The sequence below is a fragment of the Streptopelia decaocto genome, assembly GCF_964273445.1.
Source record: "Streptopelia decaocto genome assembly, chromosome: 23".
NCBI classification, from domain to species: domain Eukaryota; kingdom Metazoa; phylum Chordata; class Aves; order Columbiformes; family Columbidae; genus Streptopelia; species Streptopelia decaocto.
In genome coordinates this window covers 1567812-1593922 of record NC_138678.1, presented here as the reverse complement: position 1 = coordinate 1593922, position 26111 = coordinate 1567812, and the positions used below count along the sequence as shown (strand labels likewise).

The 26111-nt window shown below is 49.0% G+C and overlaps 1 protein-coding gene across 6 annotated transcripts in view; it reads left to right on the top strand.

Moving 5' to 3' along the window:
• Positions 1-4650: 4650 nt before the first annotated feature.
• The window catches only part of GRHL3 (grainyhead like transcription factor 3), a 39961-nt gene continuing 18500 nt past the window's right edge, over positions 4651-26111 (top strand). Inside the window, exons 1-3 of one of the 6 annotated variants that reach the window (XM_082071614.1) lie at positions 4651-4783; positions 10885-10953; positions 13957-14093. Coding sequence is in view for 1 of the 6 variants with exons in the window: in XM_082071613.1 (XP_081927739.1) it covers positions 19363-19379 (17 nt within the window). In the remaining 5 variants the exon portion in view is untranslated. Of the gene's footprint in view, positions 4784-8577; positions 8626-10884; positions 10954-12139; positions 12274-13916; positions 14094-19309; positions 19380-26111 lie in introns of those variants that run through there. The other 5 variants (XM_082071615.1, XM_082071616.1, XM_082071618.1 and 2 more) reach the window with 5 other exon arrangements.

Below are 26111 nucleotides of genomic sequence, written 5' to 3'. Positions count from 1 at the left end.
TATTGCATAATAAACGAGTTCACTGGAGCTAAGGTGAGTTGGTGGTTAAAAACAACTGTGGTTTATACCCCTTTTCAGACCACCAAAGCCCAGCCCTCCGGTTTGTGCTGATGCATTAGCGCTGACAGCAGTAATTTTTAGTGACAGATACAGAGATGTCCTTAGGGAAAATACAATAGTGATGGAAGTTTCCTGTGGGAAAAAAGCTTTTTTTCTATTTTCTTTAAGTGCTTTCACCTTTTCTGGCTTATTTTTAGGGGCAGTTTCTTCACAGGCATTCAAAAGTGTTCGGTCCCATTAATTTCAGCATGATTTGGGGTCAATCTGCATCTTATGAGGAATAATCAGTTTCTTTCAGAATCAAAGCTGAAAAATCGGCTGCGCTTTCCTATTGTATTGGATGGAAGTGACAGGCCAGCTGCGGTCTGTGTTTGTTGCAATCATCGGAAAGGCCACACCTCTGCATGAAACATTATCTTTTGCATAGCAACTGATACTGTGAGTTAAGCTGGATTGCACAATTTAGACTCTAATCTTAACTGGGAAGATAGCATCGATTCTGACTCAGAACCATATTTTCCTGCATCTCAGAGACAGGATATTTTTGCGCAGCGAATGGCAAAAAATTTACATGTATGTAAATGGGTTTCATCTTGATCCCCCCCCACTCTGAGTCCTGGGTCAATAAGTCTCCCCCTGAATGCAAATAGTTGTTTATGTCCCGCAGGGTGAACAAAGGTTGGATGGGGCCCCGCTCGCAGGATCTTAAATCTAATGCAAGGGAGGAATTGCAGTAAACACAGGGGAGGAGACTCGAAGGGGAGGATGGAGGTTACAACAGCGAGAGATCCGGAGATTCACCTGTTGTTCTGAACCATTTTGTTGGGTCATAGTGCAGAACCAAATCTTTCCATTATAAAAACATTGCAAGGTGCTAACGTGATACCTGCTGACATGGTTTGTAAACCCGGGTCGTGTCAGAGCACGGAAATGACTAAGTAAATAACTGCTCGCATCTCAGGCTGTATTACATGGCCGGGCACAAGCAATCACAAACCTCATCTCTCCATCCCCGACCCAACCAAATACCAAGTTGTTTCAGCCTAGAAGCCCATGAGCCTCATTAACATCACATGAACTCATGCTAACAAGCAAAACCCTGGCACAAATATCAACCCCTTTTTACTTTCAGTTTGTCTAACTGATCAGCATTATTTCCTTGGACTCAAAGACAATTTTTTGGCCTGAATGTAGCTTGAAATTTGTTGCTTTTGAGTCGGATCTAGTTGCGTGTTTGAGAGCCCAAAGGTGACTGTGTTTCTTCGGCTGTAGCAGCTGGTTTGTAAGTGATAGAGCCTCTCACTACGAATCTTTGCCTCACTTAAGCGCACCGTGAAACCCATCAGCCGGAGCAGCGAGGGAAAATGCCCCTTGGTGCAAATCTCACCTTGACTAAACACAGGGGAAATCTCGGTATCATTGAGGGTTCTCCGCTCAGCTTCACAAAGCCGGGATTTCATATCCTTAACTCTGACCTCAAAATTATTGATCATAGAACTGATTTGGCTCTCGATGCCCTTCTCAGACGCCTTTAAAAGGAATATGGTGAAAGCGAAGAAAACAATTAATCGAGACATTTACTGACTTACCGTTGAGCATTTTGCTACAGCAATGGTAACTATTACTGCTTGATAATAAGGCGCATGTGTCTTAATGGGAAACTTAATTGCAGTTGTAGTGTCTGCAATGCCAGGACCCCTGTGCTGGGTGCCGGACCAGCTCCTGATTCAGTCGCTATCCCAAAGCAGGTGCAGCTACGATGGCATTTGCCATCACTATATCCACATAGTTTTATTGCTTCTCATTTGATGTTTGATGATAAAATTCTTGGATTTGGTTTTGATCAGGATGGTGACTAAGATATTCGTGCTGTAATTAATACTTGTTTCTTTCTGTTTGATTATAGTGTGCTCGTGCTGTGAGGTGCGAGGTTAATGGCACATGTAGCAATCGGTGTTGTGTTCCTAACTGCTGGAGCTGTGCAGAGGAAATGACAAACACTCATGTTGCTGTCGCTTTGAGTCTGGATTAAGCTCTTACCTCGTGTAATTGTCTCCAGATACGACATGTAAATTGTACCGACTTAAACTACCTTTTTTTGGAGATGTTTCTAGCAGAATTCCCAAGGGTGTTGGTTTTTTTCTGAGCAGTTCGTTGTGAGTCCTATTACCTAAATATCTGAATCATCCCTGCAGTTTTAACACACTTACCTCCAAATAACCGAGTGCAGTAGTGGACTGATGTTACCACTGGATGAGATGCAGGTAAAGAGAGTTTTCCTCAAAGTCCTGTGGAAAATCTGCGGCAGAGACCCTGAGTTCTGGGCTAATGCTGCAGTCACCTGCCCTTTTTTCCTGGCCAGGAGGTGCTTTGGGCTCTGATCTGAGTGGGAGGAGATGGAAGGACTGAGCCCGCTGATCAGGGAATACGACAGTTACTTTAATTGTGACAACTAAGTGCCAGGATTTTGGTGAGGCCCGGTGTATTCATTAGAAATTGATGGTTATTACAATTAATAATACGCTGAAATTAATTACTGAGAAGAAACATGACATCCGCGGTGATCGGTCCATGGGAATGCCGGTAGAGATGCCTTCCGTGGCACTTCTCTTGCCATTTGTACCGTTCTCCTAGAGGCCCAGGGCTTTCCAGTTAATTCTCAGAGTGACAGTTTAATGTATTTATCTGGTGTAATTCATTCCCCTCTGCAGCCCCATCTCCAAGCAACAAAGCAGGAGAAAATAACCCCTCAACCACCCTTTAATCCACCGAGAGGAAAGGCAGAGACACTCTGAACAAGCCTGACAGGAATGATGAGCCACAGAGCAAACGGCCGGGGGCCCTGGAGGGAAATCTGCCCAACTTCGGACCTACAAACCACCTAATCCCTTGATTCTGAGCATCTTTGGGGCTACTGGAAGTGTCACGGGGCTGAAGATGCTGTTGCTCTAAGTCCTCATGTCTGGGTTTTTAATGTTACAGTGGGGGCGCTGGGAATAATACGACAGTGGCTCTGAGCCAGCTTAGGTCTGATTTCCTGGAAGCTCGGGTTTGTGCCGCATCAGGACTGCACAGACTGTCATTTTTCCACCGAGGAACAGATTCCTTGCAGGTATCTCCAGTGAACACACACACACACACACACACGTGTGCGTAGCAATGCCCCAGACCTCGTGAAAACCAGATTCTACCTGGAGATGATAATTCACTTGAAGCAGACAGGAAAACTGAGGCAGGAAGACTTCCTCGATGGGTAAATTTTGCAAGCTGAAGTACTAGGCAGGAAAGAGGTTACTGGAGGAATTCTTCCAGCATCATTTTTGGGCTCATTCTTATCCATTTTTTTAAGAATAAACCAAAAAGTGTGTCCTGATGGAGTGTGCTGACAGTCTGCCCCAGCTCAGAGTCCAAACGCCATGCTTTGGGCTGCATTTTTCCTTTGCGTGCGATGTGTTTGTCTCTGTCCTTGGAGAGCATCCCCGTTGATGCGCTCGGACCCCAGGGCTGGGCTCTCATCCCATGTCCCTGTCATTTCCCGGCCGTGCTGCTGCCTGGCTGATTTATCAGACGTCCTTACCAAACCAAGCCGTGGCTTGTCCAGTGCGATATCTTCTTTTTACCATCAGCAGTCGATGTCTGATATTCCGATGGATGGTGAAACCCCGCAGAATGTCCCCAGCTGCTTGAGCAATGCTGTGAATGGCAGGAAAAATTCCTCCCTTGTCCCTAGAGGCCACCAGCTCATGCCCTGAAGCAGGAGGTTTCATTACCCCTATTTTTTTCCCTTGGGTTATACGACTGCCGGTGTTATTTACAGCCATAAAATGTTCCAACTCAAGTTTGAAACCCAGTCAACATTGTTTGTCTCGGTCGCTTTCCTGCGGCTGTGAATTCCTTTGCTCTGCTGAGCAACGGACGCAGCTCTTTCTTTTGAGGAGCCCACCGTGTGCTGCCCTTTCATTTCAGAACCTGCTTTTCCCCACATTTCTGCAGAGATGTCCAAGAGCGGCTACTCTGGTACAAATGGAAAGCACGAGTTGCTTCCACACAACATGGTGTGTCCATGGTCTGTAGCAGATGTGGCTGGGAATGGCACAAGCTGTCCTGTTGGAGGTATTTTTCTGGAGCAACCTACACGAAAGGGAAGGCAACAGGGTGCTATAGAGAAAGAAGAGCTCCAGAGATTCCAGAATCCAAAGATTTGGTTCCCATCTGTCTCCTGAGATTCTAGATTTAATAGCGGCAGGGACTGTAACTTGTCATGGTGCCTCCACAACAAAGCCGTGGCGCTCAGCAATAACCACTTTAATCCCCGAACAGGGCAGCACCGGGTGCGAAGGGGCTCAACACTAATTAAAGGCGCTGGGTGCGCGAGGGCAGCGGCTCCGCAGGGATCCCCGGTGATTGTGGGCCCTGCGTGAGCTGGGGCTGATAACGGGAGGACGGCAGTTACACACCTCTCACAAACAGCTCCAGAGTCTGATTCATGCGCTGATTTATTTTATGCTTTTTTTCTCCTTTTTTTTTGTCCCTACTCCCCTTGTGGCAGCAGCACTGAGGGACTGACTGCGTTTGCTTCCTTTCCTGACAGGAAGAAAGGCTATTAACATATGAACATCTGCTCTTCAAAACCGAAATATCTCAGCGTGTCAGCCGCACGGAAGCACGTGAAGAACGGTGAATTCCCCCATCCTGGGCTTCCCTCGTCCTGCGGCAAGAGAAGGTACTTAAACATTTCGGGCACAGAGCCCAGCAGCTGCTGCATCCGAGGGCTGCGGCTGCTTTTCCTCTGCTGGGTGTCCCTGGGAACAGCGCGGGCACGGAGCAGCGGGTGTTACGCCAAGTGGGCCTGGTGTCTGTGGAGAAAAGCTGTTTCTGCTCCTCCAACACCTGAGGCTTCGCTTCTTATTGTTTCCCCCTTCCTGCTGGCAAAGGAGCGTGAAGGGGTTGCTGTCCTGCCTGCTTTCTTCTTGGCTCTGAGCGGGATCAGTTCCCTGGGCCAGTCCTTGCTGCCAAGCACAGGTTCACCCACACTCAGGTGAAGTCATTTTCCCCAAGGCGCTGGTGGTGCGGATATGGGGAGGGCTTCACCGGAATTTGGAGTGCCAGGATAGGACTAATCCGGCCTGACCTCCACTCTCCCACCATCCCAACCCTCTCTGAGAAGTTACCGCTGCCGTGCAGCTCCGCAAGGGGCGTCGGGACCATCAGCCACGCTGGGCTGGCGTCTGGGGAAGATCTGAGGCCACGCTGAAGCAGAGCTGGCAAATCAAACTGAATCTGGCCCCGGTTCTTCCCCTGAAAAACACATTTTCATAGTCAAGGACACACCGTGCTTTGTAGGAGTGAACTATAACAACTGTGAGTGCTAAGGGGGTGTAAACCAGATGGAGAATCTGGCCTTTTTGTCTCCAGTGCCACAAGCACAAACAGAAATACCTGGGTACAGTGTTGTTACTTTCATCAGGACTCTCCAGATGTGAAGGGGCCCCTGTTAGATCACTTGCAGAGATAACCCAGAACATGTAAATAAATCCATTCCTGTCTCTCCAGAGATCCCAGCTCAGATGGCGCACGCTGTAAACTCCAGCATTTGTGGCTCTCATTTACATGATCAGATGGGGAAGGGAGGCCGGTTGGTAACAAAGGCTGCAGCTGCCTGCCCCACATCGTGTCTCCAAGATCAACGGATTCCCTCACCCCCCGAGGTGCTGGAGTCTTTAATCTAAAGCTCCATGGAGATGCTCCATGCAATTAGTACCTATGCTTATTACTCTGCCTTGCTCCATTCTTACCCCAAAGCTCTCTAGATAAAAGGGAAGACTTTTAAAGCTCAAAGTTTTCTGGGGCAGTTTCCTACTCGGTGCAGTTTTACCCCACCCCTCCTCTCCCTGCTCCTTTCTCTGAGAATCTCCCAGGTTTGTTTGTGGTTTTTCATTTTCACAGGAAGTTCAAACTCTCCTTTCCCTTATTAGGATTGTCTGTAATCCCATCTCCTACACATCCATCTTGTCGTCCTTGAAACGCCTTTCTTTTTTCACACACCTTTCTGCCTCTCGGAGCCCAGCTAGTTATTATCTTCTTCCCCCACTGGGTGGCTGCTTATCTGTTTATTTGCAAAACTGGATGGAGGTCTTCTGAGAGGAGATGGGTTTGTTTGATTTCCAGCTGTCCTTGCTCCAAAGAGAGGCAGCAACTTAGCAGAAGGAAGATTTGGGGAGGTTTCTTTCCTAGTCCCAAACAAGATCTGAAAGCAGTGTGGCAGGAATCAGTAGTGCTTGTTGTTACCTTGGCTCCGCTGCTGTCTCATGCTGCGTTTTTGGGGTGAGACCCTTCCGCTTTGAGTCTGTTTTCCCCAGTTATCAACAGACAGAATTGAATGAGTTGGTACATCTCCCATGCTGTAATCTTTAATCAGATGGTCCCTATAGAGTACTTCCCGTATGCAGCTTTCTGTGGCAAAGGCTGTTACTGTCCAGAGAAAAATTATCCTGGCTCTTCCCAAGGGGCTGAGGAAAGGGAGATATATCTCATTATGTGCTGGAGAAGCAATAAAGGGCTGGGGATCAATTATTTTTCACCACAGGCTCCTAGGGGGATTTGTGTGACTTCTAGTGGGTCTGCAGATGGCAACTGAATAAAACAAGCTCATTGGCAGTTGGTTTAACCAGATTACATACAGAAGAATGGAAAGTGTGTAGAGATCCTTGTCCAACAAATGTTGAAAACTACTGATGGCTAGAAATGGGTCAACACCGGGGTGGAAGAAGCCAACAAAGACTTGCTCCAACTTTCATGTGAGTTCCTTTGTGACTGTACACCTGTGGGGTATTCCAGGGATGGGTCAGCTCCCAAGAATAATCCTGGAACTAGTGAATTTTAAGGAGCTCTGATTTTAATTCATATAGTTTAGTTTCTGTGGTTTACATCAAAAGACACCCAAATGCTGGGAAAACCTCTGGAGCAGCCACACCTCGGTGTTGAGAAGGGCAGTTCATTCACACCTACTCCGCTGCTCTTCCTTTTAAGCTGCGTTAATTGTTTTAATAAACAAAACAGTTTTCTTTCTAGAGCATTCTATTCCTTTAGCTGCTAGTCACTTAAGCAGTGTCCCCATTGCTGTGAAGTTGTCCTCTTTTTTCCTTTGATGACTGCATTTGCAGATTTTCGGTGAGTTTGAAGTGGGCAAGAAAGAACAGATTTCTCTGGAGTCCAGACAGTTCTGTCCCTGGCACGTTGATGCTCTCAGCTGTGCACCCGAATCGGCCAGCTGGCCATGAAAACAGGGAATTAGGTGGCTACTTACCTGATCTGCATGCACTAATTGATATTTTAATGTGCAAATGCAGCTTCTTAGAGATGTAACTGGTTAGGTGTATTTAGTTCGTTTCTCTTTAAAATATTCCCTCGGTTTCTTGTGCCGCTTTCACTTGCTGCAAATTAGGATCAATCCAATTACGTTGGCGCGGTTGCCTCAATGAAAACTAGTACGAGCAAGAGGAGAATTGGGTTTGTTTGTGTGATGGTTGGCACTAGAGAAAGAAATCGGTGCGCCCTGAGCTGGGATGGTTGACTTTGCTGCATATTTAAGATATTTCCCATTCTAAGTATAGGAAATACTTGAACAAAGTCAACAGGAGTGTAGTCAGCACCAGAGCCGTGCGGGTGCTGACGGGGTGAATTCCAGATGGAGCTTGGAGAAGTGATGATTAATTCCCAGCAGTTCCAAAGAGGAAATTATACTCGTTAAATCAATCTAGGCGAATTTCAGCTCTTGCATAAAAGACACCCTAATTGCATTGGTGAATTCAGAATGAACTGCAGGACGGTGTGCAGGAAGTTCACACACCCCTTGTACTATCATTAACGATTGCAACAGAACCCGAAATGTTTACTCACTCGGCCAATAACATGTTTGTGTTCCCTCTTTTTTTTTTTGACCTTATTTAATTGCAAGGGGAAGGGGGCAAGTGTATGGCTAAATAAAGGCTCTTGTGCTTCAGATCAGGCTCTGATGAAGCGGAACGATGCACTGGATGAACCCTTGGCCGGTGTGTTGCTGGGTCTCGTTGCCTCACAGCAGCACAAGCACAGCTGGCGTAAAATCTGCCGTGTGGCTCCAATCGTGACACCGATTCGCTGTAGCTGAAGATCCGTGTCTAGAACATCAATCATGGTTTGTTGTTATTTTCAGCCTGCCCTACTTTACACCATCATTAATCACGGAGAGGTGGATGGGATGGGGACGGGACGGGCAGTTCCTTTGTGGCGATGGTCACGCAGCCATCGCCGTTCAACCAGCCGCTCGCTCTCCTTCCACCCAACCTCTCCGTTCCCAGCAGCGGGGACAGCGAGGCATTTAATTTATTAGCTGCGCGGGGTGATTTACTGCCATCAAATTAATATGAGTTAAATTCACAAGGAGCCTGTGGAGGAGAAAAGCAGCTGAGGAATGAGACAGCCCAGTGTTCTGTGGGTCTGTGACTCAGCAGGTGCAATTAGGTCACGTAGGGGAATGGAAGGGACGGCAGCGTCTCGCTGGCGACAGCAACGGAGCTGCTTCAGGTTGGCTGTTGGCTGCTTAATTCAGGCTGGGCGGCGATTTTTCTATCAGCCTCTCCTGTTTTTCCCTCCCTCTCTCTTACAAAATGGCAATATTTAAGGAAGAGCTGGGGTGGTGTTCTGTCTGTCCAGGCTGAGTGCGCTGAGGTTGTGTGTGGTCCCTGTCACTTTATGGGACCTGAGTAAACACCAATTGCTTTGTTATGTGCTGAATAGGAAAGCTAGCCCCAAATTAGCACTAATGTGAGGTCATTTAACCCTTATGGGAGGTCTTTTGAAAAATCATAATAGAGCCATGCAGGAGTCAGGGCAAACCAGTCAAAGAGCCCAGCGAGGTTTTGTGCAAGATTGACAAAGTGCGCTATTATCACACCGCGACAGGGGCAAAAATGTAAATACTTGGAGACTAACCAAGAGGAACTTTCCTCCTGCTGGGCTGATTGTTCCTAAAACAGGTGCTGCTCCCAAATCCCCATGCAATGGCTCCAAGCTCCCCATATTATTCCTGCGGGGTTTCAGGCCAGGAGAGAATTAAAAGTGAATTGGAGCCGAGATGAGCGTCAGCATCTCTCAGTCCAGCGCATTCATTGACATAATGGTTGCTGGGTCAGGGCGGCTCTTCCTGCAATTTCACTGTCCGGCCCTTGAAACAAGAGCTGGTCTTTTAATTGCCATTGAAAATAACTGTGTGTGGCTTGTTTGGGACGTGTAGCAGCCTGTGAGCGAATGGAGTGTGAGTCAGATGCCGGTGTCCTCCTGTCTCGGGCAGCTGGGCTGAGGGACAGGCAGATGTTGCCAGCCTGCCCTGCTCCTTGTCACTGGGAGCAATGGTCTCTGCTGCTGAAGGCATCTGAAATGGGGTGTAGATGTGCGGGAGAGTTTGCTTTCCACAAGATCCACCCCGGGGGAAAGCTGCGATGACCTGTGGGACTAAGTGAACTACCCAGGGGCCATAAACCTCCTGTAATTGGGGACCCTCATTTGCAAGATTGATTAGAGCTGTTGGTCAAGCCACAAAGGTGGGGATGTGGGAGAAGAGCTCAGCATCAGTGTGTGCTGGGTGAGGACCTCTTTAAGTCAAAAATTCGGGAGAGAAACCTTGGTCAGGGACCTGTCTGTCCTCCCCTGGGTGCCAGTGAGTGCCGGCTCTCGAATTCCAGCCTTCCCAGGATGATTCCCCAGCTTGTTGTTGAGAAATAACTTTTCTGCCAAGTACTCGGCAGGACCGGAAGCTCCAGGTACCTTCTCATCTGGAAAGGCAATCAGACAAAATGCCAAGCCCAGGGGGCAAAATTTCAGCCTTGGTGCCAGTCTTGCTCATTACATATCTGAGTTCTGCAGCCTGGTAGACTTTCATCATATAATTTATTTGCTTCTCAACATCCCTGCAGTTATTAAAAGCATCGTACTCAGAACTGCCACCCAAGGTTTCTCTAATTAGTACATCTGCCTTTCGGGGTAATTTTGGATTGTTCGTTTTTACAGCTTGACCTCAGGCAGCGAACGGCCACAATTCGATCTGGGTTCTGGTAGCCAGGGGAGCTGCCTGGGGTCGTCAGGACACGGGAGATCACAGGGGGAAAGGATCTGATAGTGCAGGGACGGGCTCTGCAGAAACGGCAGCCAAGAGTCAGCCTCGGGTCGAGGGGGAGACTCTGCGAATACCCTTTTGCACCGCAAAAGGCAGTTTTATCTTGTGTGGAAGAAAAGAACAATCCCAAATCTCCCTTGGGAAGGCTCAGACGGCCCCGCACTGCCCCGTTTGGCACTTGGTGTAATTAATCCCATCAGCCAGCGTGGAAAGGCAGCACAGACCTAAGACAAGGAGTAAACCCGTCCCTGCCGACCTGCTGAGCACCTGCAAGTGCAAGAACCCAAAGGGAGAGGCAGATAGGCCAGGTGGGAGCCTCAGGTCTCGTTTGACTGACCTTTTCTTTAAGAATGGGTAAAAACGCATTTAAATTCTTACACCAAGGCTTTCTCTTACCATCTGGCACCCTTCAGCTGAACCCAGTCTCCAGCTTTGCCTCTGCAGTGAGTTCTGAACCTTGGCTGCTCAGGGTCTGACTCAGGCTGGAGCTTTCTAGTTCATCCTAAAATGATTTAGTTCTCTGCTGAAAATCAGAGCAGCACACAATGATTTCACTGACAGTGATTAATCCTAAGGCTACTGTAGGAGCCCACAGGAAAAAAGTCTCACCGTCAAGGATATAAATCGTCAGGTTCAGATGAAATTGTAGTTTCCTCTTTGTGTCTTTTCAGGACTCATCTGTACTTGGGGTTTGGCCACAAGCGCCGGTTCCGGCTCCAGTAGAGACACGGTTCATGCTGGTGCAGTATAATTTGTTTGATCTTGTTTCAAACTGGGTTAAAAATGCATTGCTATAAGTCACATCTCCACTAGTGGTTTACGTGGGTGACGAGACACTCGGGGTAGGCAAATTTCCTGAAGACTCGCATAAAATTACTTGCAGTACCATCACGGCTGCAAATCCCATGAGAGCCCCGGGGGTGGCATCGGTCCCAGCGCCCAAACAGGCCCCCGACTGGAACGGGCACAAAGGTTGGGAGAGGCGAAGCTCCGGCTCCCCGATGTGCAGCCAGCAGCGCTTTGGTCTCCTGCTTTCCATTCCAGCGCCTTGGAGACAAGCTGTGGCAGCAGATCCTCCCTGAATATCAACGGTGAGGCCGTTGCTGCTCGGAGGTTTGCAGGTAAATCAGGTTTGCCACTCGAGAGGCCAATTCAGCCATCGGTGCCTGGTGTTTGGGTGCCGTGTAATATTTGTGGGGAAAATATGAAAGCATCAGCTTAGAAGGGACACTGATTCTCAGATCTTGAAGTAAAAGGAGATGGACTGATGTATTTAAAAGAAGCTAAAGCAACAGTTTTGTAATCGGTATGTGCTTCTGACAGAGGCATTTTCTACAAGGAAGGAAAATCCCCAAGCCCCTAAGGGCCAGCAGCCCTGATGTGCTGACAGCCACCCCAGACGTTCTTGGTGCATCTCTTGAAATGTTGCAAAACTACCTGATATTTTTCCACTCCACGGGATAACTGGTGTCTTGCAGAGAACTTTCTGTCAATCCCCCACCAATAACCCGCCCTGAGAAGGGAGTTCCAGCCCTACAGAGGCTGATGAAAAGTAAACCTATCTACTGGATTTGCTGTGCAGGAAGGCTGGTGGATTTATATGTTTGACCTAGATGCTGGGCAATCTAGAAGCAATCTATGAAGTTCTTACAAGGTTTGGTTAGATTCTTTACCTGAGAAGGCAATACACCGATATAATTAGAATTTAGGTTTCATTGAAGATGGCAAGATTTTTCACCGTAGATGTTGGATTATGGCCTGGCCAGACAAAGTAAGCAATATGAGCAGGTAGAGTGAGTCAGAATTAAGTGGGCCTTTATTTGGTATCAAATATGATAGACAGGTGCCAGCCCAGAAGCAGAGGGAGCTTGCCCACTACCAGAGGGTGGAGCAGATGGATATCTGGGTTTCTTTCTCTCTCTTCTAGACTTCAGAGCCATGAGAAGGGTGTTTAGGAGAGATGATGCTGTTGGGGTTTCAGGGCTCCTCCGGGTAGCTCTGAACCGGAGAGACCAGAGCAGAGCACGGGTTCCTTCCAGCTTTCGGTCTCTTCGACAGAGGTATTGACAAGAAATGGGGTTTTGGCTCTGGCAGGTGAAGCCCTGATGCCCTGATATGATTATCGGTGTGCAGCTCCAGCTTCAGCCAGGGCTGGAGGACTCTGCAGCCCAGGGGGTGCTGGGGGGGGCTCGGAAGGTCCCGATAAAGCGTTTGCTGCCGTGACGCTGTGCTGGCTGTCACAGCAGGGACGTGCAGCGCCAAAGAGGAGCCAGAGCCGCCCACATCGCTGGTGCTTCCAGCCACCGATGCCGTCCTGCAGCAGCTCCATTGAGCCGTGCTTGCACCGCAAGATAAAGCCCAAAAGTTCCAGATTCCCCTTTCTATGTAATTTTTACAGGAGGCTTCAGCACTGCCAGCTTTGGGGTTTGCTGCAGCATCCCACACGCTGCGGGCTCCGCAAAATGCAGAGGGGGCTCTCCTTTTCCCTTTGATGGCTGCGTGTTAACATGACAAAGCTGGAGCCCCTGGGGAGGAAGCAGGGCCAACACTGAGCCTGTTTGCCGGAGATTTTCAAAGGGAAATCCCTCCCCACCTGTCAAGAGCTGAGAACTAGAGCCCCAAGTACCACAGGAGGCTGTTCAGAAGCCTGCACTGTGTTCCCTGCACATATCAGCCGTGGCTCCGTGACTCACGCGGGGCCTTTGGCAGGGGTTTCCAGTTTTCTCAGTGGAAATGAGATTCAGTTCCCACAGTTGATGTACCCAGCCCCTGCCCAGCCTCCCCGCTTCTCCCCTCCCTCCGCGTTTGCCTTTTCATTTGAATGCTTCGGGAGTGGAGGGTGTCTCCGCATCAGCCCTTGGATCTAAGCACAGAATCCCAATTCCGGGGACAATTTTAGAGTCAAATCAAGATGGTGGAGCCAACTTCTTCCTCTTCTCTATAAATAATCAGGTCCGGCAGCTGTCTGCTCAAGGTGTTGTGGGAAAGTCGGCTCCTGCCAAAGTGCTGAGGCAGAGGAAAGCAGGACAACTGCTGCCGTGTGCCAATTCCAGCCACCCCAAAACACCCCCGGTACCACCACCCCGTGACCAACTCAGATGAGTAATGACAAGCATAGAGCAGAAGTGAGAAATAATTAAGATTTTGCAGAGTACGTTGATGATTCCAATAGTGACCAGCCTGAGCACTAATACGCCGTGAGCCGCGGTCATGCCAAACACAAGGGCTGGCGTAGAAACCACAAACCCAGTCCCTGGTAGATGTAGGATTGGCTTTAAAATTGCTTAACTTTGTGGGGTGTGTGAGGGAGTTATTTTCCTTTCTGCCTCTTCATTCCTGAGCCTACAAGGATTGTGTTTTCAGGCGTTTTGCAACAATCATGAAGGACAGATTTTTATGTCGAGAAAACTTTCACACGATCGTATGATTATAGGAAGTCAGGCTTTAAAAAGGCAACTAAATAAACTAATAACAACAGCAAGTATCAGCAGATTTGTGATGAAACCGTGAAAGCTGGCAAACCTGAGGAGTTATGAATTCCAGATGTTGCACACAGATAAGTATCTCTGGCCTGAGCTTTTCTAATTAGCTACAGAAACTACGTTGTCACGTCAAGGTGTCTTTCAGGGCTCCCTGAACATTATAGTCCACCAGGACAGGCTGATATTCATTCCAAATATTTCCTTTGTTATTTGCTGTTTAGGATTTAACTGAACAAGCTCCTGTTTCTGTGCCGTGCTTAGATTTCAATCAGAACCAGCGTCTCTGCAGCTGCCTGAACCGAGGAGACACCGGGATCCACACGCTCGTTGTCCTTCAGCCGGAGTCCGAATCTGAGCCCGATCTCTGCCGCTGGGATCCAGCCCGCTGGCTGATAAAGGTGATTTATCCTGAGCAGCCTGGGACACCTGTGCCAGTGACATTTCCATATCTCTGCTCATGAAGGGCTGATTAATGATGAGCGGAGTCAACTGAGGTATCCGAGACCAACCTCATCTCTGCCGTAGCGTCACCGGCTGACATCAGATAACTTCCCGAAGGGAGGCAGCTTTGATCAGGCTGCAGCACTGGGGGAAATGGTTGGGAGCAATACCTGATGTTTTGCATCTGCTCCATTTTAAACACTGTTTTCATGTTTAAAAATAAGTTTCTCTCGGTGAGGAATCCCTGGGTGCGGGGGTTTGAAGACAGAGTGTACTTGGAGCCAGTCTGAAATCCCTTTTGAAGAGGACCCAGTTTTCCTCTGTAAAACCTTCCCCTGACTCCTTCCCTGTACATATTTGTAGCTGAATATCACATTTGCTGCTGGGGCAGCGAATCTGGCTGAAATGGAGAACATCCTTGCGACATCTCCAGCCAGCTCCCTCCCGCTGCAGCCTAAACCAGCATATGGGCTCCTTCTAGCTGGGTTTGTATCGGCAGGGATCAGCTAAAACCAGCTCTAGAGTGAGAGCACGGGACAGGCTCAGCTCAGAGCACACACAGACAAAGTGAAGCTTCTTCCAGCTGGGACGGTGGGTCATGTTTGTTTGTTTAAACCGGAGGTGGCTGCCCTGAAGACTCTTAGTTGGGTCAGTTGTTTACAACCCAAACTTGTTACTGTGTAAAAAACTGGTAGAACTAGATAAAGACAACAAGAATTTTCCTATAGCCCCGTGGGCTACAACAGATAATAACAAACTGGCCTGACTCTATTAAAAAGACATTTAAGCATCGGGTCGTGTTGTTTAGTGGTACTGGGATCCAGCAGAGCCAGCCGGCTCCCCACATCCCCTGCAGGTAGAGGAGTTCTGGGAGAGGGTCAGTGAGGGGTTTGTTTCTCTCATTTGCTTCAGAAGACCAAATTATCTTTTTCCCCCTCATTATTACTGTGACAATAGTGCTATAGAGTGGCTGTCGTAGCCTGTGCTGTGCTATGTGTTGTACAAACAGAGCGAAAGGGCGCTCCTGCCAAAGACCTGCAGCCCAAGGAGGTTCCTGTTCAGCTTTTTGTTCTTTCTTCCCAAGGAAAAGGCCCTGGGAGGCAGAGGGAATCTCACTGGGAAAGCGTCTGCTCTGGATATCAAAGGTTTCTACAAACTTCCATGGCACCAGCTGTATTTTTTGCTGGAAAAGCACCTGAAGCAGCCACATCTCCCTTTGGAGAAGAGCTCACTTTAACCCGCTTCAGGCTGCTTCCTCGTGCTGCGTATTAATTGTTGAAGTGTTTTAATAACCTTTGGTCAAAGGCAGCTGAAATTCCTGGCACATCACAGGACAACTGGGAAGGATGTTTGACAGCTGTCAGTGGGAAAAGCCGTGTATCCTAAAGGGATTAAAGCCCTCGCTTTGAAGTTTCTTAGAAGTTCCACAGAAAAGAAGCCAGACTGGGAACAGGGAGCGTGAAATCTGAGGTCGCACGGCGAATCGGTGGCGGAGGGAGAAGCAGGAACGTCGAGGTGGCACCGCAGCAGCACCTGAGACCCGACCAGTGACATTGTCCTCGATCCCGGAGCTGCTGATCCCTCGTTAACAAAATGCAGCTAATCACAGTGTGTCCCTGGATGTTTAAAGAGGGTTTAACAATCCAAACACAAGTGCAACCCTGTTGCCTTAGAGAGGGTGTAGCTGTTGAGCAAAATTTGGCCCCTCTCTTTTAAACTTTGCAGCTTGTCTTGCCTGCTGTATGCTTTATTTTTAGAGCACCATAAAGGGCTTTTGTTCCAAGGTATATTTAACAGGGGAGTGGAAGGGAAGTGGGAGGGTTTTGTGCATGGAGAATGTATCTCTTGGTCTCTTTCTTCCAACCCAACCCCTCACCAGATACTCTTAGGAGGGTGGAGTATAAATGAAAAAAAAAAAAGGGAGAAAATAATAATTAAAAATACTGAAATCATAGTCAAAGGGATTGTTTAGGCGTCCAGGCCTGGGGGCCTCCCAGGCGCCATAGAACACACATTATCACAAAAAAGACGAGGTGCCCAAGAGGATGGAAGAGGCAGGGCAGGGGGTTCCCCTCTGGCAGGGTGGTGTCTGGGCTTTGCCACGTGTCCCCATGTCCCACGGGGACACGTCCCACTGCACTGGGGGGTCCTGGTGCCCCTTGAACTGTCAATAGCGTGAAGGTGACTCAGGAGGGGCCGCAAGGGTGATATGGAGCTGATAATGTTTTCATCTGGCCTTGAGAAGGTGCTGGAGAGAGCAAACTCGAGCTGGTGTCACCGCAAAGAAGCCAGACGTGTGTACAGGCCCCAAAATAGTGGCACAAAGGGGCTGGTGTTTGCTGTGAGGGGTTTTACCGAGGCGTCCTGATTCCCAAAGGCTGGGATCGCCCCTGGGCGCTGCGGTGGGCACAGAGCTCGTTGTATAAGAAATAAGACAGTGTGCAAGAATGAGCACGCGTCTTCCTACCCGGCGAAGTCTCATTCTGCCATCGCAGTGAGGTCCTAGCAGGAAAAAGTCGAGGCCCTGGATCAGCCTAATGCTTAAAAACCAGAATTAGTAAAACTAAGAGAGGCCGTCGTAGCTGGAGTCCCTGTGAATTGGTTCAAAGGAGAATCTGTGTTTTTGTCCTTTCTGCCAGTCCTTCCCAGCTTCCCAAGGGACCTGGTGGCTTCTCAGGCAGGTTCCAGGCACACAGAAGCAGGACAGGGCACGTCACCTGGCAGCACCGACAGCTTGGTGAGCCCAGCCTGGTGAACCCAGCTTGGTGAGCCCAGCCTGGTGAGCCCAGCCTGGTGAGCCCAGCCTGGTGAACCCAGCCTGGTGAGCCCAGCCTGGTGAGCCCAGCCTGGCCCTGGCTGTCCCCAGGTGCACCCAAGCTGTGGCACCTGAGCTAAAAGTGCAGCAGGGGTGGCTTTAAACCCCCAAAGGCAGAAACACAGCTCTGTCAGCAGCAGGCTGGTTACAGAGCTTAGCTCCAGGCAGCCAGAAGGCTCTGCTGGCTTTGTTTTTCTCCTGTCCCCTACCACAGAGCAGCAGCCAACGTCATCCCTGCTGTTCTGCAACAGGCCAGGTCTGAAAACCACCCAGAGGTGGGTTTGGCTGTGGTGGCACCTCGGGGCACATTTCACTAAGGCAAAGCCCCTCACGGCTCAGCTTTGCCAGGCACGTTTCTCTGTCTTTTTTGACGGAGGTTGGGATCCCGTGCCTGCCGTTCCCTGCGTGCTCTGCCTCAGTGTTTTCTCCTCCTTCACTTTTGTTGCTGGAATCTGGTAAGCCTCACTGAAAGGTCAGGAGAAACTTGGAAATCCCCTAAGGGGATGTTGCTGCTCTTTGCAGGCAGTGAAATCCTCTCTGCCTGGATCTGGGTAAAGGACAAGTGCCCAGCACTATAACTCTGGTCGTCATGAACTGGGCACCGTTTCCTTAATTTAGAAACATAACCGAAATATTGATCAAGTAGTGCCACATTGCATAAGATTAGTGCTATCCTTGGCTGGATAGGACATACGTGTTCTTTCCTCTTCTTTGTTTGTGCCTCTATGCTATGCATTGATTCAGCTGATGTCTGGGTGGTGGTGTCCTCTGCTGTGCAAGGTCCGGGCAGCCGCTGCTCTCCAGCGGTCCCCAATGGACTTTGTGTTGCTCCTGGAGGAGTTTTCATTCCCTGAAAACAGACGTTGTCTGTTCCCCGGCTCCCTGGCAGGCAGGAGTTTGCACAGGAGGGCGATAGCTGCCGCCTGGCCCAGGCAAAGCTCAGCCCAGCAAGTCCTTATCAGCCGGTGCAGATACACCGCGGGCATTCCTCATGCCGCGCTCCGAGCTGGCCCTGCTCCGAGCCAGCAGCCGTAGAGATGTGCTTGAAGGGTGTTGTGCCCAAATTCATGCTCTGTGTCTTCGCATCGCCTGTGCAGACATGCCTTGCCCCTGCCCAAGTGGGCCGGGAAGGCCGTTTGTCACCAGGTCAGAACTGGACTTACTGTTACGTGAAGAAGAGTCAGAAGCTTTTTTGGATTCACCTGCCGGCGCAGGGCGCTGAGTGGGACAGATTCAGCGAGTGAGACAGCGGTGGGGGGTGAGAACGAGTGGTGGAAGCTTTTCTTTTTCCCTTTGTTTTAAGGCTTGTACCAACTTGCCTCATAAAATCCTCTCCTGCCTTCCAAATCCAGTCAACGTGAGTCACCCGGGAGCCCATCCTTTGCCTCCTCGTTGCAACACGGATGACAGAAACCATCCAACGGGAGCGCTTGAATCCGTGATGAGTTTTGTTCTATTGCATAAATCTTTTCCCCATGCACAGGTGGGTTGCTCCAGAGCTCTTGCCTGGGTGCTATTTCTGCAGCCGGTTCCCAAACGGCATGTGTCTGGGCTCCCCTCCGGGGCTGCGCTGCGGGAGGCAGGACAGCGTGCTTGAACGGTACGGAAAAGGGCGTCCCGCAGACCTGCTTTCCTACCCACCCCCTGTAACGCAGAGATTATAAACGGCAGAGATTATATACTGCAGACAGGATATTTGCTGCGTGTCTTGGCGTCTAAAGTTTGGGGGTTTAGAGTTGCTTTTTTAAGAGAAAATTAAAAGACAAACAGAACACCTATGGGGACTGGACTAGATGATCTCTTGAGGTCCCTTCCAGTCTCTAACATTCTGTGAGACTTTCTGGAGCGAGCAGCTGAAAGGTGAGAAAAGGCAAGAAAGGGTTAGCCTGCCAGCACAATTACCATTTAGGAAGGAGAGGAAACTAAGAGGCTTTTCTTCTTCCCTAGTTGATTCCTTTATATACGTGTATGTATTTTTGTCTGTATATTTATATATAAAGAAACAGCAAAGGACAAATCAACCCCCAGATTCATAAAAATGACAGCTATTTGGCACCGCGCTCTATGGAACACGTCCACCAAACTGAAACTAATTATCCCCGAGATGCAGAGCTGATTCCACTCCTTTATCCTCCCTCTTCTCCCCCCGGGGCTTTTCCCTCCTTCCCCACCCCCGGCTCCGCGCTCCCTCCCGGCAGCCAGAGGGTTACGGGCTGCACCTGTCTGGGTGTACCTGTCCCAGGGCACCTGTCCGGGCAGCCAATCCCCGCGCCGCCCCGGCGACCTGTCAGCAAAATACCTGCGCGCAAAACCTCAACATAAATCAAACACTTCACAGGCAATGTCTGTCTTGAGCAGGTACTAGAAGAGAGAAGTCACCCGAATTTACCGGCTGCAGGGATTGGGGAAATATGTCGAATGAACTTGAGTAAGTAGAAGGGTTTTTTTTTTCTATTTACCCGCTCTGTGAAGGGTGAGTGTTTCTTCTGAGGCTTGTTTAGGTGCTTTAGATCTGAATTAGAATCCTTGGGTTAATTCCCTGCCCAGCTGTTTGCAAGTGGAAGTAGAAGAACTGATGGGAGCGTTTTTCAGACTTTCCCACTGACCTGTTGCTGCTCTTGGGAGGAATCACTTTTTATTGAGATTATTTAAGAGTTATTTAAAATCAGGATCCTTTATTTTCTTTTTTATTTTCCCCAGACTAAAACATGACCCATAAAGTTTCTGTGTAGAGACAAGTCTGGTCTGTTCTATCCAACAAAACCCAACACAGGCTGCAGTGATTCTGTGGTTTGGGGTTTTTTTGTTAGAAAATACCTTCCAAAGTAGTTACTCATTTTGAATGAGTTTCTGTTTTTTTGGGGATGGGGGCTCTTGTATTTTTTATTGTTGGTTTTTTTTGGGGGGGGTTGTTTGTTTTTAAGCAAATGGATTAACATGATGATTCTATCAAGTAATTACGATTGATTTTTTGGATTTTTTTTTTTAAACAAAAAAAAAGCGCTTGACATTCTGTTGATCCCGTGTAACTCTTGCTTCTGGTCCTGAGTGCTGCTGCTGTGGGTTTGCACATCATCCCACACCTCGCTCCGCTGGAGTAAAAGCAAACAAGTGTCATCTTGAGGTGACACGGTGCAGTAAAGGCTGGAGGACACTGAACAGTGGTGGCCAACGCTGCTGTCAGCCCAGTCCTAAAAACCTATCAAGGTACATAGCGCTATATGAAATCAATGTGTATGATAACATATATCAAGAGGCATGTGTCCATATATACATCTGTGTACAGAGATGGTGCTTCAGAAGGTATATTTTGAAAGAAAAGCACATCCCTGTATGTGTTTACAAGCCTACAGAGGTGTTGTGACAGCTAATCTCTTAATAATTAAGAACCCCAAAAAGATGCAGCACTAATTATTATTTTATTTAAATACTGGGATCTGTATGCTTGGATTGATTAAGAATCAGTGACTTAAATTTTCCCTTTCTGAGCATTTTGGGTCATTTTTACTTGATGCTTTTTAAACCTAAGGGTTGTGCATGTAGTTTACTCTCAAAACGCTCCGGAGTGTTTGTGTGTGTACACAGCGCGCTGCAGAATTAGATTGATGTATTACTAATTAAGGACTGGGGCATTATGTTACCTGATGAATTACATGGTTGCTTGACTCTTCTGTCCTAACGGGCTGTTAACCCCTGTGCCTTGCACATGAGAAAGGGGAATTGATGGGGGCAGGATCGCTTTTGTGATTCCGATCTCCAAGACAAGGATCAAAGCGCAGAGGTTGGTGTCTGCTCTGCATCTGGGATGGATCTTGGAGGGGCTCTGGTTCCTTCCCTCCCCGGCTCCGTGACACTCCGTGGATTGAACCCAGGGACACAGATCTCTCTGAAAATTTCACTTTGGTTCATTAGCTGGGGAAAAAAGATCCTTTGGGAGTGCAGAGAGGGGCTGTGACAGCTCCAGGGTCCTTGTCGAGGAGCTCCTGGAGAAACGGTGCATGAGCACCATGGGCCTGGGGAACCTCACCCGGGGCTGACAGGGAGCAGTGATATGAGATAAGGCGGCTGGGAACTCTGTGGTACCAAAGGGTGAAGCTTCAGACAGCTTTTGGGTTTCCTGAGAGGGGAAAAGGTGTGAGAGGGGGGAGGAACCTCCTGAAGAGCTGCTAAAAGCCAACACCTGGGCAAAGGGGCTGCTGCAGGAGCTGTGAACTGCTGGTTACTCACCCGGAGTCACGCAGGGTGTAGCTTTGTAAAGCTCAGTGTAAGGAAGGGGCTCTCGGAGCAGCGCTTGGGGGATCTGTGTGTCTGTGTGTCTGTGTGTCTGTGTTCTGTGCACAACCCCCAGGACAAGCCGAGCACGGGGAGGATGATCTGAGCTGCGAACGTCTGCCCAGATGTGGCTGCTTTTAAGGGAGCTGTCACCCGAAATGACAGGGAGAACAGTGTCTCCTCTCCCTTCGCCACTTTAATTCCACAGAAAGGCTGGGAAGAGGCGAGCGTGGCATGAGAGAATGAGATGTTTTGCCTATTATAAAATATTCTAACTGATAATTTCCATAGTCTTCCTAATTGAACTTATGTCTAACTCTGCAATGCGTGGGCTTGAAAGAGTTAACCAGGAGTTACTCCCAGTTGTGGTTTTGTGGTCGAAACCATGATCGCCAGAAGCAAATTTTTGTCATGCATAAGGTGTGTTATTAAAACTTGAGTTATGCTCCTGGTGAATGAAAAGTTAAAGCCCTTTTATAAAACGCTGGCAGTAAAGCACACAAGGGATAAGCACGGTGAGGCAAGGTGCGCTTTCAAGGGAGACGTGGGGGTTATTTCTTGTTTTTTAAGTTATGTAAAGAGAAAGAGAGATTTGTAAATTAAAGAAACAATAATCAGCTGCTATGCAACTCACAACAAAGGAGTAAAAGCCCTCTGAATAAACTCTAGACTCAAAGCAGAGAGAAATCAACATTTACATAGTATCTCTGCTTTGATGGTTTGGGTCACATTTTCAACTGATTAGTGCATCGGTGTCATTCCAGAGAAATTTGTAGAATAAAGACAGTTACGCTGGTGAGGATCTACTTGTGCTTTGTTAGTCTGGTGTTTGAATTGTTCATCATTGTGGAGTATTCATCCAAAAATGCGCTCGCACTCACATGGCACCTGCAAGCGCTTCAGCTGATGGGCCCTGATCAGATCCCTGACCCATGTGTGCTCGAGGGTGATAAAGCCAACAGCTGAAACATACATTAATCAGTAGAATTGATTATGTAGCATATGATGATATCCTGGCTGGGACTCCAAGTTTCAAAGGCTTTAAGATAAGAAAATGCGCTGGCTTGTTTGTTGTTCTTCCTTTGGGTGTTTTGTTGCTGTGGTTGCGGGATGGGCGAGGGCAGCTCTGATCCAACCGTCCTTGTCCCCAGAGCGTTCGGAACCACAGCGTTCGGGATGAAAGAGCCGGTGGCCCATACCGAGGGCTCCCGGCTGCCACCCACCTGCTTTGTCACCGTTTTGTTTCTTCTCATCCTCCTGTCTTTGCTGTCGGAGCTGTGGTGCTCGCTCTCCAAAACGCGTTGGTTAACTGGGTTATACTGGAGTGCGGTGAATTGTTTGTTTGGCATAGAAACATGAGTAAATCTGGGCTCTGCAGTACCAATAACCCATAATGATTGATCACTGGATTAACCCCAGATTCCCTGAAGAGCAGTTGTTTGTCACAAAGGATTGCATATCCCTTTATTGTTGTTTTTTAAATCCAAGTCTTGTAGAACTGTGTTTTTTTTTTTTTTTTAAGCCATAGCTTTTGGTATCAGTGAATATATGAGAATTAAAAAATAATACAGCTGGTAGCAAGGCATCTGCCTGTGGAAGCTGGGAGGAAAAATCCATAAGGACTGAAAACAAAACAGGTCACTGGAAGCACCCGAACCCTCGGCGTTCCGAAGTTCTTCTCGTCGTGTGCGATAATTCTCGTGGTGTTTGGAGCACTGGGAGCTCCAGTGCAGCGTGTGTGTTCTGTGTTGGTGGAGATGAAGGTTTGTGTTCTAGAATACGTGTGTACATAAGGTTTCCTTATCTGTCTACACTGAAAATAAGAAAGCGGGTGGAATTTTAGACCGAGGTTCCAGCAGTGCCAGGTGATGCGCAGTCAGGGGCTCTTTGAAGGGCCCGGTTTTTGTGTCCTGCCTCTGGAGTCAGGTCACCCTCAGACTCAGGACACCTCAAAACTGAAGCGTCCGACCTCATAAACCACCGCTGGAAAAAATCAGCCGTAATTCCTGAGCTGCAAACTAATTCAATGCTGTAATTTGTTATGTTAGGCAGAGAAGGCACTGAAGCAGGAATCATTTGTGCAATATGATTGTGTGGGTGGATACCTCAAGGGTGATGTTATCAGGTAAAACACAATTCCAGCTGGTGTCCCCCAAACGTCACTCAGCACTGATCCCACTCCTTGGGGCTGGGAAGGCAGGAACCAGCTGGCGAGGTTTGCAGCGGAGCCTCGGCTCTGCTTCTGCTCTCCCATCTTCACAAGAAGTCATTTTACTGTCAACCCCTGTGCCTCAGTTTCTCCTCCTGTGATAATAAAGCTGAGCACCAGGGGCACATATTGATGTTGAGGACACTCAGAGCCTTTTGAGAAACAGGAGCCAGCAGAGATGCCCGTGATGGTCCCTTTTCTCCCCATCGCAGCCGCCGCACGTTTCTGCTCAGCGCTTACCAAACGCGGGGAGGTGCCCGGTTGTGCGCAGGGTCTCTGGCTGAGGACGAGGGGCTCACGTGTCTCGTGGTTGTGCCATCCAGACACGTGCTTCCAGGAAAACAAGGGGATCACGGGCCGTGTGCGGGTGAAACGGGGCTGGGGGGCAGCAGGGAAACGTGGCGCTGAGTTTCGCGCTGCTGAAACGCCCCGAGGAAATCCAGGGACAGAGGCCACATTGTTATCCAGCTGCCAGAGAAAATATTTCAGTCTGGTAGACGGTGCAGGTCAGGGTCCGTGGGATCAGCGCTCTCCTTTGACACCTGTGCATCGACGCTGTATTGTGCTTGGCATCTAGGCAACATTTTTCATTATTAGTCCGTGTGTTATTTTTCTTTTTGTGCGTTATTTTTTCCTGGTTCTGTGTTTGTCTGGGTTTTGCCCCTGTGACAATACGCTGACTTGGCATGTACTTGTTTGTTAAACTTGCAAAGACAGGGTGAAATCAGAATTTAGCTGAGGATTTTGGATTTCGGAACGAAGCCACTTTGTGGGACGCTGCTGTTCCTTGGCAGAGGGGCTTGGTTTCAGATCTCACCCCAAAAGCCATCACGGTAAATCCTGCCCTTCCTCGGCCCTGGTGTAGAGTTGATCCTTCCCTGTACCACTGATGAGAGGCTCTGGGGGAGCATCGGGGTTATTTCAGCAGGGAGATGAGTGTGATGCACAAAGCCAGAGCTAATGAACCCCCTGGACTGCCTGGGGTGTCTCCGAGGTCCCGCGGGTCTCTGTTCTTTGCCATTGAATTCCTGCTGTGCATTGTCAGGGATTCTCTGCTCCTCTGACAATGTGATGTTCTCTGTAGCCATCAGCATCTGGCCTGGCTAATATTAAGGTTGGAGGCTTAATCAGTTATAGAGAACAAAGCAACACAAAGCTTAAAGGCCGGCAAAACCACCCACTGAAACCCAACAAAAGGCCACAGGAATACAAGCGTCTCTTTCCTGCTTGGCTGATCTCCCCACCTAGACCCTTTGGGCATCTTCTCCTGTTTCAGCGTAGCCTGGAGTGTTTATTCATCATCAGGAGGCCACTGCTAGAGGAGATGGGGCAGATAAATCAGGAAAACAGAGATGGGGTGGGATGGAGCAGGGAAAGGGGGCCGGTATCACCTTGTGTCAAATTCTAAACTGTTTGGAAACAAATAGACTGCTCCCTTCCCAAAATAGTGCGCTGCTTTGCACAAGACCCCGAGGCCCCAGCGAGGTGGGTCTGGGCAGACCAGGAGGGCACCGGCTGGTCCCACATGTTTGTGTTTCACCAACGCGTGCTCGCTTTGGGCACCACGGCGGCTGCCTGGAAAAGGAACGTTTGTTTTGCCAAACAGAGAGCGGAGAGTTTGCAGAGGACAAACACGGCAGAGCCAGATGGAAAGGGCACCGCAGGGGCTGATGAAACTGAAGTTCACCTGTGTTTGGATCTGGATTTGGGTGTCTTTTTCCTGCACCTCCGCTTCACAGAGATTGCTAACGCGGAGTTGGAAGGCGGCTGTAGAAGCAAACACATGCTGTAGCTGCGTGAACTGAAATGCATCTGATGTCAAAATGTGCCTCGAAACATGTCATCATATCTGCTGATTTCCCCAAATCACCCTGTTTCTTCAGATATGGGTTAGCCCTGTTCTTCTGGAATAGGAGCAGAGCAGAACAGAAGAGAAGAACGGGACGGAGTCTGCATCGCATCCACCGCAGAGCTGCCCTACCTGCGGACTCGTGTCTGAGGCGATTCACCTGGCTCCCCTCCAGTGTATTGCAGTGGCTCTTAGGGATCATATAAACCTGCAAAAGAAACAAGACGGAATAAACGTGCCATCCCCATCGTGTCACCTTTGTCCAAGTCCTCGGCCGGGTGAATGGGTGCAAGCTCACTGGGACCAGTGCAAACCGTATTCTTCATAAACTGGACACAGCTGCAAGTGCTGGAGATCTCAAGCTCCCCCCTCAAGCTCCCTCTGCCTACCTTTTGCAGACCGGGTGATAAAACGCTAAAACATCAGCAGCGGTTGTGCCGTGCCACAGTGACAAGGCAGGCGGAACAGTCCTAAAAGCTCCAAAGCCTTTTTCCTTGTAATATCTGTGCTTTTTAAAGCTCCTGAACGCTTTGTTGCTACATCTTGCCGTGATGTGTTTATCTGTGTTGATTACAAGTGATAGGAGCTGAGTCTCACCCTGAGAGCGAGCTCTGTTGCTGCCTATTCTTCCTTGAGAAGATCGGATTGAGAACGGGTGAGGATTCCTGTCCGGACAGGACTGAACAGCCCATCGCCAAGTCGACAGCGGCGAAATCTGAGTCATGCCGATTGCTCGCCTTGGAGACAGCGGCGCACCGGAGGGAGGGCTGCGTGAGAAACGCTAAAGACAACGAAACTCTCCAAACACCTGGTGGAGTTTCATGCGCGGG